Below are 14858 nucleotides of genomic sequence, written 5' to 3' on the forward strand. Positions count from 1 at the left end.
GCCTCCCTTATGGGCACTGAGAGAGGAACTGACAGGACAGCTCATGTGACATCCCGGGCCCTTGGAAGGGACCATGCCAGGCAGCACTTGCTGCCACACTTTTCAAAGTATAACGCGGACTCTTTGCCCCATTCCACTGCTGCTAGTCGGCGTGTTGGAATGTGACTGTGAGCATGCTTTTATCTTATATTTAACATTAGCCTTTTGGATGCTAAGTGGTTTCAAAAAGAGCTTATATAGCAATTATAGCTGTCTTTTATTGCTACGGTGATAAGGGGTGTAAGATATCTAACTTCCCTTTCCTGCTTTGGAATTCCAGTGCGTGGACCCCATGATGTAGTTCCTCTGTAATGCGAAGTGCACTGGTTTGATGTGAGCACAGGTTATCGGGGCTCGGTGGGTTTGACCAGGGAAGGCAGATGCAAGCAGCACAGAAATGGGAAAGCAAAATTAATTAATTGGTTTATTTGTGATAAAACACTTCATTTGAGATTGAAAAGAAGCATAGCTTTTGTTTGTAGACTTTCTTTTAGATGTCTAGATATAAAGTAAAAAAAACCACCTCGTAAGTACAAGAAACTTAAGAGAGCAAAGGAAGAGTTAAAATTCATGACAACAAGCTGTCTGAAAAAGGCAGCAAGAGAAAATGGCACCATAGGTCAAGAGGGTGAGCAAGACTAACTGAAAAATGGAGTGAAACAAAAGGAGCTTGTAGCAGAGGATGGGAGGAAGAGGAGAGATGGGGGTATGTAAACCACTCAGGGAACACAGGGAGGATAACAGTAATGTTGGTAGTATGTTGCTTTGCTTGAAATTCCTGTAATAAAAGACATATTGAATGTTTCCCAGCACAATGTTATCTGGCGTGCATTTCTCTTTATATTCTTGTTTCTTAAAGTACTCTCCTGCCCCTCTCGTATGTGTTTTTAAACCACAGCGCAAATATTGACCCTTCCGCCTAGCGCAATATGGACAGGAATCTAGTCACTCCCTGTGAGTCTGTGACAAACAGAAACTAAGCCAAAGACATCTTCCTTACTTAAAAGAAACAAAAAAACAAACCCCAACTTTATATAACTAGACATGTCTCCAGAAAGCCCTTCAGCTCACTGGAGTTAGAAGACGACAACCAGCAGATGAGCTGTGGGGCTGGCGGTGAAGTGGGCAAGCGAGGGCGAGTGAGCACACGGATTAGCGAGCATCCCCAGGGAACCGCTACGCGACTCCCCAGACCAGCCAGGCAACGGGCAGCAGCTGGTTTTGCCCGTGGTTCTCTGCTGCCCGCTCCCCTGCCAGCGTTGCGCTTGCCTTGCCCGAGAGCATCGCCGCGCAGGAGTGGCCAAAAGCTTAACCGCTCGGGCGGCGTGCTGAGATGTTCAAAGGTTATTTGACAATAAATGCAATAAATCGTAAAATAAATATATCTGGTTTGCCACTGAGGTCGTGCAAGCTCAGAAATTCTAAGGTCAGCCTGTGTTAGTCCAGTCTCTGACAAACCGCTGCTGAAGTCCTTGGGCTGAAGCCAGCTTGCGCCATGGGAGGTGAGGGAAGAGCTGGCTCAGCACACCGCCCAGTCTGAGTAGAAGAGGGATCTTCTGATCTTTGATCGATGCTTAATACGAGCAAAAATAGCGTTTCTGTTATGTGGGTGGTTAGTTGTGCCACTGTTTCCCCCGATCAATTATCTTGGTAGCTGACTATTTAGTTAAGCCTTTCTCTCTTGCACGGATAACTTGGCATGGAAATCCTTAAGCTCTGCTCTCCTGAATACCATGACTTTTATTAAAGAATGATGACTTCATCGACATCTCGGTGTTGCCAATATTTGAGCTGTACACAAAAAAGTTTGTGCTTTTCACTGGCGGTATCTGATGTAACTCTTTCCTTTCTTTTATTTCACTTCTATAGGTTTATGAAATACTGAAAAGAACGACATGTACCAAAGCAAAATACAGCATGGGTAAGGAACTTTATTTAGCTTTAAGATCGATATCATTTGCAGGTATCGAAAATAATGGCAAGTTGTAGCTGGCTGTGGAGTTTAGGTTTTCCCCCTGCTCTCTAATTTGATGTATGTGGATATAATTGTTTTATTTGGAAATTTCATTTAATTAATGTAGCTGTTTGGAATTTTTCCAAATGTGAACTTATAGATTTGACTCTAAATTAAATGGTAAGTGAGCACATAGCCCCTGCAGATGTTGGATAGGTCCTCTGCAGCAGGACGGGATGGTGATATAAACCCGTGGGTAGTACGTGCGCTGCTTTGGTGCAGTTCCACACTCACTGAAGCGGATGAGGGCATTACCACGAATTTCAATAACTGCAATGCAAGTCTATAGCCTGGCCCATTCTTTTTAAGCAGGAACCTCACATTTTTATCATGGGATGGCTTTTCAATGAGTTCAGTGAAACGGTCTTAACTGATGACTGCCCAAAACGCTGTCCTAAGTGGAACCAAGATGAACCCAGTGGAGCGGCCAGGGACTAAGGCACGCGCTGAAAGCTGGCCCATCTCCTAGCCCTCAAAACAGTTGTTGCAAGCCAGTGGGTGCGAAGTTTGTACTGCCACGGCCAGCAGTTTTAGGATTTCAGCCTAAATCTAAGAACTAAATTCATAACAGGTAAACATGAATTTCAGATCAGGTAACCTTAAAGACTTTTCCTGTTCAGCTGTTCTATAGTTTATTTTACAGATATTGTGATATATAGGTATATACTTGACTGTGGGACCAAAGATAACAAATAGCTAATGGTAAACCAAATTATATAAGGTGGAAGGCTGAATTCCCTCATATCCAAGCGTCTTAACAGACAACCAGCAGAAACAAATCTGTTTGAGAAAAGTGCATGAACATGGGAGAAAATATTTGGTAACTGTTGGAATCTGTTACAGCATTTATTTGCCTACAAGCAGTTAAATAAAACAATGGGAACTTGAATTACAGGTAGTTCTGTTCAATATTGACCCATCAACTGCTTAGAAATACATCAAATAAGAGAAGAATATTTATGCCAGAAATTATTTCCATGCTTTGACTTTTCTGTTGAAGTAACAACATACAATGTACAATTGTTGAGCGCTTACATACACGACACTTTGGTGTTCAGCCAGTATTAACAGAAGTGCTGTTCCCCTGTAGCATGGGAAATCCAAATTAATCTGTGACTTTCAGGACCCTTTTTGAGTCTGGCACTGGATCATTTTCATTGGAAATTACGTATTTGCACTCTTGAAAGGGGAAGGTCATCCAGCTCAGTTTGAATTCTTGCCTTGGAGTTGGTTACTCACTTGATTATTTTTTTTTCTTTTTTTTTTTTTCTTTTTTTGGTCCAGAAATGGGAAAAACATATTAGAGATTAGTTGAATAGGGCAAGTGAAGTGTTAGGGTTCCTGGATTGTTCTTCTACCTGAGACTGGCAAGGTCACACAGTATACCTAATAAAAATGTCATTAGCCCAGCCTGCCCACGGGTCTACTCGGCATAACTCAATCGTGTCCTTTGTGTTCCAGCGCTGGAATGCTGGGTTACAACCCAGCAAAGGTGGCAAACAGATTTGAGCAAACACAGATAACGCTGCAACACTTGTGCCCAGCAGGAAAAAGGCGGCTGGCCAGTGAACACTGCAGTCTTTGTTATTTATTTTGCAGACCTGTGAAAATGTGAATCTGTCTTCATGGTTAAATACTAATGTGTAGAAGGGTGTTATGTAGTTCTTTGGTTGGTTGCATAGCCCTAGAAAAATAATTTATCTGCTCACTAGTTATTTCTGCCTGAAGCGTGTAAACATTTGCAGACAATTCATAGTCCTGCATAATCTTAACTAGGACTTTGGAAAATTAATGATACTGCAGTACTGGGCACTCCTGGATCCATTCCTCCAGCAGGTGATTAGTATCTCAAAAATGTTAATGAACTTGAAAAGTTCTCATTTCAAGAACAAACACGTCTTGGTGAGCCTACAGTGATCTGTTTCCTGGTTCATAGTCGCTGTCCCTTCAAATCCAATCCCACGCTCTTTTTTTAGCAATGGACTGATTGGCAAGATGGAGCACACTGTAGCACATCATTTTTCTTGTCTTTTTAAATTCTCCACGATGCCAGTGGCCAGATTTTTCTTTTTTTTTTTTTTTTTTTTTTTTTTTTTTTTTAATTGGCATTAATCAGCTTAGCCTTGCACAAAGACAAGTACTTGACTTAGCTCTGATTCAGCACCCACGACTGGTTCGTTGAATCCCCAAACGTATCTTCATGGATAATGCGACACCTTCAGACGTGGGTACTACTCCCTAATTGGAAGTAGCTAGATTAATGCCAGCAGCTGCAGCAAGAACATTGGAGAAGCAATGTGCTATGGCCCTCAAAGGTCCAGGTCTGGCCGAGTGACCTTTGGCAACGCTGCGGTGAGCTGCAGTGTCGAAGAGCCCCTCACCGTTGTGCTCCCCCAAACTTAGACGTTACCTCCTCCTCACTCACCCTCGCCTCCCGTACTCTGGCCCTGAGCTAAGGAGCAACACCAGACCTGGGAAGGCAGGACTCCTCCAAGTCCCTTCTGCTGCCTGCATTATATAGATAAAGCCTTAACTGCTTTCAGCCTCATGCCTGTCACTAATAAACGGATGTGTAAACAGGGAAAGGAGAGGGAAGAAAGAAGGAAACTACCCTTTTAAATAAAAGACGAAAGTGTGGTAAATATGGTAAGTATTACGCCAAGGTCTCTGCAAAGGCTTTCCCTACAATTTCTCTAACCAATCTGAAATCTGAATTCAAAACTTTGTGTGGATGATGCGTGCGTATGCGTGTTCCCGTATGCCATCAATTCCAGCCATATTCTTCTTGTGATCGAGCCTTCTGCTGCACGCTTGCCTTAAATCTGCAGGCTTGCCTTAAATCAAACTGACTTTTCAGAAATGTAATTTATTTTAATGACTAATTTCAAGTCATTGGCTTCTAATTCTTCATTCTCAAATATATATGACTTCCTCTTTCTCTCTGCAGTTTTCCATTTCATAAAATGAGTCATGTTTAATAACCTATATGATTAAAAATGAAACTCCATGGAAAGGAATGAGATGGCAGAAAAATCATTATCTGACCAAATGACTCTTATTTTGAGGGAAATCTCCAGGAAGGATGATAAAGCGAGACTGTCTAACCTTGAAATTTTAAATAACTATTATGTCTTTATTTTTCAAGGGATCACCAGTCTGCTTGCCAATGGAGTTTACAGCGCTGCATATCCTTTGCATGATGTAAGTGATCTTGGAATATATTTTACGTGTCTACCATCTGACACCAAGAAATCCCTAATGTGTTACCTATTATCGGCGTCATCCCAAACACGAGTGTTTGGATCCAGACTTCCTGCTCACTTGTATCACGACTGCAGTAACTTCTGCAGGTTGTTCCCATCACTCTGCTCACTTTTCATGAATTCCCCACCTCTGCTCTACCTTTGGTGATCATAAGTGACGTCTGAATGTAACGTTAGAAGAGTTGTTTTGGTGGCTTAGCAAACAAAATGCTTCTGTTACTTTCTGACCTTCTGCTCCCAAGGTCCCGGGCATCAGTGCTAGGAAACATATTTATTCCTGGGGCACCAAGTGCCTAGTTTACTCATCCACATCTCCCAGACATCCCCCTTGCAAGCACGGAGATGTCAGTGGCTGCGTGTCCCTGCGATTGGTTGCCGTTGGAGGAAAAACCATAAGGAAGAATTTGAAGTTACGTATTTCATGGGACTGGATATGCCCGCAGACTTTCTTACTGAAGAAATCTGCTTTTGAGCAGTTCAGTAAGATGTCAAGAGTGTGTTCAACTCTTGAGAGTTCATTGAGAAGAATGAGAAAGAGGTGAGGAATTGTGGTGGCACTCATACCCCAGCTGGGGACCTCCATCCTGCCAGAGGTGCACAGCAGTTGGATGCTGATGACATTTTTACTTAGAGGTTCGAGGTATGACTAGAATTGACAAACACGCTCTTGGCTAGACCCATACAGAAAGGCTTGACCGATGTCAAGGGGATGTGGCAGTCGTGCTGCTCAAGATGTGAACGTACAAGGGCTGTCGAGCCTGGTGCCGGCTTTCCGGCGTGGGATGTGGAGATGAAGCATGTCTTCCTAGTTTTCTGCTCCCCTCAACTCGCGCTGGTTGTACACGGGACCACGTGTGGTTTATCTCAGTGTAACTGAGACCCGAACAGCCTCTTTAGCTGCCTGATGTTTATCAGAAATGTCAAGCACTCTTAAACTACAGCGGTATCACTCAGAAATCCAGAAACATTAAATAAACTTCTCCGCATTTGCTTGTCTCACATCTTTAGACAGCCACTGATAGTCTTGTATATCAGTTATTTATTGTCTTAGTTTACTCCTTTATCGTATTTAAAAATAGCTCCAAATTAAAACCTCAGATCTAATCAGCCCTGGGTGTTTGGGGAGCCTGGATAGGGATCAGCTCTCTTGGATGATCTCCTCTCTTTCAAGCGGCCTGAGCTGAACCCCAAATACCATGGCGGTGCCACATCCTTCCCTTGACATTTTTAGGCCACCTTTATCACTTATTCATTCCTTTTTCCCCAGTGACAGACATTATTACTGTTTCTTAATGTGCCTGACAAGAGAAGACAAAGTGTGCTGTGACAAATGAACTCTTAAAATACAGCATTATTTTACAGATTGCTTTTTCTGGTTTTGATGCATTAAGTGAGCGGGATACGTGGGTATGCAAGATGCATCGCAGCTCTGGGCACAACTCACCGAATGACACAGATTTTCTTTTTTTAAAGGGTGACTATGAAGGTGAAAACGTTGAACCTAATGACAGAAAAGTAAGTTGATATAAAGGGAGTTCGGCATGTTCACGAGAGTCCCGGCCTGAAGAGTTACCTGGTGGGATCTGGATGTTTGCCATGATTTCACAGAAAACTACCCCAAAAAGGCACTAAATGCCAAGAATGCAGCATGGATATGTATAAATTGCCAAACTCTATAATGATACATTTCTTACCACGGTGGTAAGAGCATTGAGAGCATTTCCGTGTAACTCCTCCTAAAGTTCAGATGATGTAAATTCAGGCCAGCTCTGATGAGAAGATGCTCAGTCACTTTCTGGTATCCACATGTGATGTAAACCCCGCTTCACTCCGTGGCGAGCTCTGGTCTCAGCGCTGCAACCTCTGCTGAATTCATGTGCTGCTGATCTGGAGCGTGAGGATCAGAACTGGGGGCGGGGAGGGGGGAGGCAGTTGAAGATACAAGCATAAAAATTATTGGGAAAGATGAGGAGTGCCAGAAATGAGAGATTCTCAGCAAAGTGTTAATGTGCGCGGAAACCGCCCTATGGATGCGTACTGATGCATTGCATCACTTTTTGCATAAGTCCATGGTTCAAATTGCGGTTTTATTGTCTGTACACTGAAAGAGATCTGCTCATTGTAGTAAAATGAGTAGGAATTATTCTAAGGAAATACTTTTCATGCGAAAAAGCAAATTTTTCACCCTTTGCAGAAATGTTGATGCCTTAAATTCAGAGGGCAATTACTATAGACGTCCAATCACACTTCTCTAAAGAAGATAGAGGTTTTTTCTGTCTGTCAGACAAAAACTGAAGTAGAGAGGTTGTGATCAGTTCTCCCAGGAGGAGCTGTTAAATCGGGGTGCCATATATGTTGGGAAACTTTGCTTTTCCAGTTTATTTCATGGTCATGTCTCCAAAGCAATGCTATGGACCAACGTGGGCTCAGGCATAGGAAAAGCAGATCTCAAGCCCTCCAAATTGGTCCTATAAAAATAGGCACCTAAATTTAAAGTTCTGCTGGGCCTTAAGGTGCAAATGGCTCATCAAAAGACAGCGACTGTTATTTCCTCCCCCCGTAGTGATTTGTGTTAAAAATACCCCATACCTGTCATTTCATTATTAAGCAACACATTGCTCAACCAAAAATAGGATGAAAGTCCATGTTTTCCCAAAGCGGCTGGATTATCATCTTTATTACTAACTTTTCAAACCTCACGAATTCACTCGTTTCACAAGTTCCCTGTGTGTTTGGAAATGTTTACCTTGGCTTTTGACTTCCAGTCCCCTCAAATAATCTTTTGGTGTGTTTTGGCATGTCTCTTCTGGTTTCTTGAAGCTTTCTTTAATCTAATCCAGTGCTAGGCCAGGCTTGTGCCTTTCCTAACAACAAAACTAAAGATTTGAGGCATAGAAATGAAGTAAATATTTAGGGCTAGTGCGCTGATTTCCTCTAATCGTGTCTTTGAAGCTGTGCTTTGAATATCAGGCTGATAAATGTCAGGATAAATTAAATAATTCATTTGTACTTTAACCACAAATTTGGTTTGAAGTGCTGTACACAAGTGAAACATGGCACTGATGTAAAATCTGCTTAGCTTAATGTTTTCCTGATATGCCTGACCAGCTTAGGTCACAGAGAAGGAATCTAATTTCCAGCGCAAACATAGCTTGTAAAAGTGAAGTTAAAAAAAAAAATAAAATAATAAAAGGGTCTTAGCTAGTGCACATGGATGTTGAGATGGCCCGAGTCGTTAATTGTTTCCCAGGCATAGGCAGCTGGCCTTCAACTTTTGGAAACGTGATTGAAAGAAACCTAAAGCAAAATAAATATAAAATTTGCAGGAACGTAAAGATTAATTATTTTGGGTTGCAGAGGGGAAAATCCACAGTCCACTTATATTTTTGACGTCATATTTCTGTAGAAGTAAAGGAGTTGTATTTTTTTTTTTTAGTGGCTCGATCCATTTTGCATGAGAAGCACAGCAGTTCAGCTTGGAAAGTTTGTGTTAACGATTTGGCAGGAGAATTGCAAAACTGCTCTAGAAACGCTGCGCGCTGTATGGCTTCTCTGGGATAAAACACGAGAAGCAGGAATGGGTACGGGCAGCGGCGGGACTGCCGGCCTGCCCTTCCTTGCTTTGTGGCCTTTCACGGGAGAAATGTAGGAGGCTGACATCTGTCAAGTTTCTCATGATAAAACAGCCTACAGATTTAAGGAATAACATCCTGTTTGGTCTGCTCTTCTATGAACGAGATTAATAACGTTGTCCTCCCCGTCATGATAACTGGGTTAGGTCTCCGTTCCCGTTGCAGTTTCTTCCACAGCTGAGCTGGTTGTGCAGCCCTCACCCTCCCATGGAGATTTGTGTGACCAAGCTCTGAAATTTTCAAATTTTCTTTTCTTTTTTACCCAATGTTTGATGAAAATAAGTACCTCAGCAATAATCAGTTCATGCTCTCGTATTTGAGGAAAAAGGAAAAAGACTATGTTGCTGCTGGATGAATGAATGAAAACAAAAGTCACCATCAAAGCCTCTCCTTGAAAGATCAGTAGTTGGTCCAGGAACATCCTGCGACCAAGTTCATGTCACGAGGTTGAAGCAGGGAGAGAAGCAGTAAGAGGAGACCTGACCTCACAAGCAGATGTGAAGCTTCTCTTCCCCTTGTCCCACAGAGGAGGAGGTGGCTGGGTGGCCAGTAAGCACAGTGCGTCTTCTCCAGTATTTTTTGTACACACACTGATTTCTTGTTCGCTCTGATAGCTGAACTGAATTAAGGAAAAAATCATCTCCGAGAAGCGCTATTTCTGTATTTTACAAAGTAAAGGACAAGTTGAAGGTCTCAGAGAAACCTATTTTGGTGAGGGATTCAATTCTATAAATCACTACTGAGGATCATTGTTTTCCTTGGCCGGTATCCTAACCAAAAGGATGAGTGGAAGTCATCGTGTTCTTTCAGTTTAAAACTGAAAAACTCTTACATGCAGCCTTTGAGGCACCTCTGCACTGCACCTCTTGGTGGATGCTGAATATTGGAGTCTGTACAGTGAAAACAAAGCAGTTTATTCTATATTTTTTGTCTGTCTTGTAACTCGAAGCATATTAATCTTTCACATCCATTCTGTTAGATTCCTCCTGTGGATCATGACATCAGAACTACTCTCCCTGTCCCTGCTATAGTTATCCATCATTCCAGTTGCTGAAGAGCCTTTTAATCTACCAGAGTTCATCACTGGTTTATAGCATGCCAAATAAGCAAATTTGGTTTTAACACTTAATGCGGACTGCGTGTATTGGCTGATTTTAGGTTGACACCACAAAGTGGTGAGGCCAGGTCCACAGCCTGAGCTCTGCAGTTTGCTGGGAATAAAGGAGAAAACGCTCGTGTACGCGGTGCTTCAGCTTTCACCTCGGCTTTCTGTTTTCCAGCTCCTGTGCGAGGAGTGGGCGAGCTACGGAGTCTTTTACAAATATCAGCCGATTGACCTGGTGAGGTGAGAGTTCAGCCCTTAACGTTGTGTTTCCATGGGGCAGCGCTGAGGCTGCACGCAGCGATGCTCATGCCGGTGTCCCTGAGGGGATACTGGCCTCCGTGCCACCCCATGGGACTCTGGAGAACGGGAAGTTCACTGGGAGAAAGGGGGTTTTCTGTGGGTTTAGAAACATGATTATATATCCCACCTAATGTGAAAGCTTGTGGGGACATTTTTAATGGATTTTGTTTGCTCATGGTGAGAGCCAAGACTCTCTGAAGAAAACGAGGTGCTTTTCTAAGATAATTCACTTACAAAAGATCCAAAAATGCCAGTTTACACGGGGGGGGAATTTTTAGTTGGACTGACTTGCTTTTTTAGTGCCTGTATCTCTGGATTAACTTCAAGCATCATGAGAAAGAGAGTCCTCTGCGAAGAAAAAAATTCCCACAGGTCATCAGATCTTACTTGCTCCATGCTTAATCCAGCTGTGATTCGTAATTTTAGCCATGTTATATTTTAAGAAATAGGAAACATTTCTCTCTCTCATTTCTTTTTTTAAAATGTATTTCAGAAAATACTTCGGAGAGAAGATTGGACTCTATTTTGCCTGGCTGGGAGTTTATACACAAATGCTTATTCCCGCTTCAATCGTAGGGATTATCGTTTTCCTATACGGCTGTGCAACAGTGGATGAGAATATACCAAGGTAAAATAAAGAAATAAATAGATTCTATTATTTGAGGCAACTAGAAATGTTATCTTCCTCTGGAAATGTTTTGTCACTAATATCTACGATGAGCACAGCTAAAACTGTGCCTCCCGGTTTCTAGGGTCTGCCTTGTGCTACCCACAGCCTGACGCCCCAGTCTCTTTGCCAGCCGTGGCTTCCCCAGGTCCGTTTGCCATCTGGCCTTTGCCGGGGTACGGCGTGTTCCCAGCCCTCCACCTCCTCTCGCCCCACATGCTTCATATTTTGGAAGCCACGCTTAAAATGAAGCCACCTCCATCGGGTGAGGGAGCTTTGCAGTCCCACCGATTCCTGCTTCCAGTAAGCGATGGAGCGCATCCAAGGGCTGAGAGTGGGCGGCAGAACTGCAGCACGTTTCAAAATCATTAGCATTATTGTTAATATTACTTGTGGAGGTTTGCATTGATGTACTGAAAATAATTCTTGGCTGGTTGCTCAGGTGTTTTTTTTTTTATTTATTTTTTTCCTAACTCAGAGCATTATGTTGAAACAAACCAACAAAATACTGGTAATGATGGGTTTTAGTGCTTCCCATCATAAAATGCTGAGGGAGGGCATTGTGTGACACAAAGATCAATCAAGAATATACATGCCTAAAATACACAATTGTGGTCAGATTAACGAAATCTTGAGGTCCTATTTTTAATAAGTTTTGTATTATAATGTTTTATAGCCTTATAATTTTGCATTATTTGCCCTACATGCACCATCAGCAGTAGATGAAAATCGCATCATCTGTGCAAGCATGAGCACCAAGTAACAAAGCAGATAATGGGTATCGAAAAATAGATATTGAGATTGTTGTTGTTCATTAAGATTGCTTTGTACTCCTTCCAACAGTTGAAGAAAATCAAAGGGAGGGTTACTGTTGCTGTTTCACAGATGGAGTGCAGAGAAGTTAAATTGGTTGAACTCCAGTTTCTTGATACTCAGCGCTTCCCTTGTACTTTATCTATTGCTGCAGTTAGTATTTCAAAGCAAGAATGATTTTTAATTATTTTTTTTTTCCTGTAAGATCCTATAGTAAAAAGCATAGAGCCTTACGCCTCTCATAATGCTCCCTCTCATTCCCTGGAATAGATGTAGGGCTGAAGACAGAGGAAGACAGCAGCCTTGCGAGAGGATTTCAGCTCCTACGATGGTGTAGGTTATGAACCCCTTGCTCGGGCAAGAGCTGAGAAGCACTAGGAGGACAGCATCTGATGGTCCTACAGACCAGAAACAGATGCTGTGCAGAGGGGAAAAGGTCACTGGACCGTGGAAGATGGAGCCATACTGACCATCCTTTTTCCATACCTTCTTGCTTCGTTGCAGTATGGAAATGTGTGACCAGAGAAACAACATCACCATGTGTCCCTTATGTGACAGAACGTGCAGTTACTGGAAGATGAGCTCCGCTTGTGCGACTGCTCGCGCAAGTCATCTGTTTGATAACCCTGCAACTGTCTTCTTCTCAGTCTTCATGGCTCTCTGGGGTAAGAAGATGTATGCCTTCATGTTAAGTTTTTAATTATTTAAACTACAACAGGAAGAAACAGAAGAGATAAACCAGCGTATTTATACTCAGGCAGTTAATTATATAAAGAACTTCTCTTTTTTTTTCTTTCTTTTTTTTTTTTTTTTTCCTTCCCATGAAACTGTCACTCCCGTATTTATATTCTGGACTGAAGGCTAAAATTCAAAAAGTTGCTCAAGATGAATATCAAATGAAATTATTAAGCATCTGTCATAAAACTGCTGTGTGGTATGTCAAAATTTCATTAACAGGATTGCACAGCTTGCCAAAAAAAAAAAGAAAAAATCTATTTGCAGAGCCAGCTTCCACTTCAGAACATTAGAGAAGAAATGTATTAATGTACCCTGGGGTTGAGGGGAGGGCTCTGCAGGGAAGTGTAATGGCCTTTAGCGTCTCCGGACAAACCAACATCGATTCTTGAGTGTGCTCCGAGATGCAATTAGGTTTATCAGCAGGCAGACGTCATGCATGTGGACCATGAAGTGGGAACGGTGGCATTATAGGTATTTTTTCTGATGCTGACTGCCCTGATTTTGAGCACATCACGTAACCTTTCCTGGCATGTCTGTAGAACCTGGTTAAATTAAACTTCTTATGAAATCTTTGTGGCAGTGTCATCAGGAATGGTTATCGAGGGCTTTTCTCCTCCCTGCTGGAGGAGGGATGGGGACCTCCTTGCACAGGCACCCCTACACCAGGCATGGACGCTGGAGGAGAGGAGCCTCCAGTCGTCCTCACTGCGGGCCAAGAGGGCCTGATAAGACAAATGGGAACTGATAGGGTCCAAAACTCGTGTTTGTAACTGGGAGCCCTGTACAGAGAGGCTACAGAGAATTGGGAAATGTGCGTTATTCTCCCCAGCTTTGAAGTTTGATAGCCACATACTCCCAGCGCCAGTGAGAGCAGCACAAGAAGATGTTTATCCTTCCTGTACACCTCATTGCAAGTTAGCAAATAACCTGGTTTGGATTATATTTAATCCTAAAAACATAGCTCAAGTTTTTGTTTGTTCTAGTAGGTAGGGAACCATTCTTACATTACCATTCGCCTGAACAGATTTCAGTCCAATTCAACATAACTCAATTTAAAACAGTGTCTTTTTGACCAAAGTCTTCATTTGAGATAACGATGCTTTAGATGCAATGCTAGGAGCTCATCATCAAGTATAGCAAGGAAAAGGACACTAATGGTCCTGCAGTGGGATTTTGGGAACAGCAGGGAGTCAGGAGTGCAGCAGGTCTGGAGGGAAAGCTGGGAAGCTGCGGGGGGAACGTTGAACTCAACCAGTTTTGCAGCAGAGAGGAGGGATCACTGTCTTATAGATCATCATCTTGCCATGTAGCATGTAGGGAGAAACGTGATCTACCCCAAAGCAGGGTGCGGTGTCAGAGACTTTAAATAGCCCGATCCTCTTAAGTGGAGAGTCAAGTAGCAGTTTCAGTCTCCCTCATTTACCATTATTGTGAACCTCATGTGCATCTCGGCACATAATACTCTGTTATCCAAAAAGTAATGCTGTTTGCCTTCCTTTCCTTAGCAAATGACTATGGGTCCCCCATTTTTTTTTACATTCTTGGGCAATTAAGGCAGATTGGCAGAAGCCAGTTTCTGTCCTCTGTACAAAATCAGGCTTAATATTTGAGATGGTTTTGGAGTGGAATCTGAAATTCCTCAAGTTCGTTGGGCTACTACAATGAAATTTGATTGTGGTACAATACCATATGAAATAAATAAATATAAAATAAATAAAAAGGGATTTTTGAATTGTGAAAATTAGAACTTTTTCCACATAGTTTTCAATTTGCATTATTTCAAATTTTATTTCTAAAGGATTTGTCAAAATTATTTTTTAAATTAATTGAGCATTTTACTTTTTAAGGAAATAGTCTCAACAAAAATCGGCCACCTCTAAATGTAGGCACATTTATAGTCTCCAGCACCATTTGCGAGTACCTCTGCACAGAAGTTCTATTACGTTCATGTACAGTTGAAGAGTTGAGGCAGAGGAGACCCAAGTAACCTGCTCAGGTGACTCAGCATCCTTAGCATAGCAAGAAAAATTAGCCCAAGTTGGGCCTGTTCAGCCTGGAGAAGAGAAGGCTCCAGGGAGACCTTATAGTGATCTTCCAGTACTTCAAGGGGCCCTACAGAAAAGATGGGGAGAGACTCTTCAGTAGGATGTGTTGTGACACGACAAGGGGTAATGGTTTTAAAATAGAGGAAGCAGATTCAGATTAGATATTAGGAAAAATTTTTTTACAACAAGGGTGGTGAAACACTGGCACAGGTTGCCCAGAGAGGTGGTGGATGCCCCATCCC

The 14858-nt window shown here is 42.4% G+C and overlaps 1 protein-coding gene across 1 annotated transcript in view; it reads left to right on the forward strand.

Annotated features, from left to right (window-relative positions):
- Positions 1–14858, forward strand: part of ANO1 (anoctamin 1) — an 82181-nt gene that overhangs the window by 44622 nt on the left and 22701 nt on the right. The window contains exons 7-13 of the mRNA XM_086749352.1: positions 1909–1960; positions 4634–4699; positions 5199–5254; positions 6790–6831; positions 10229–10293; positions 10847–10981; positions 12338–12498. Coding sequence (XP_086605478.1) covers positions 1909–1960; positions 4634–4699; positions 5199–5254; positions 6790–6831; positions 10229–10293; positions 10847–10981; positions 12338–12498 — 577 coding nt within the window. The remainder of the gene's footprint in view (positions 1–1908; positions 1961–4633; positions 4700–5198; positions 5255–6789; positions 6832–10228; positions 10294–10846; positions 10982–12337; positions 12499–14858) is intronic.

This window comes from Chlamydotis macqueenii, chromosome 5 (assembly GCF_036417535.1).
Source record: "Chlamydotis macqueenii isolate bChlMac1 chromosome 5, bChlMac1.mat, whole genome shotgun sequence".
Classification (NCBI taxonomy): domain Eukaryota; kingdom Metazoa; phylum Chordata; class Aves; order Otidiformes; family Otididae; genus Chlamydotis; species Chlamydotis macqueenii.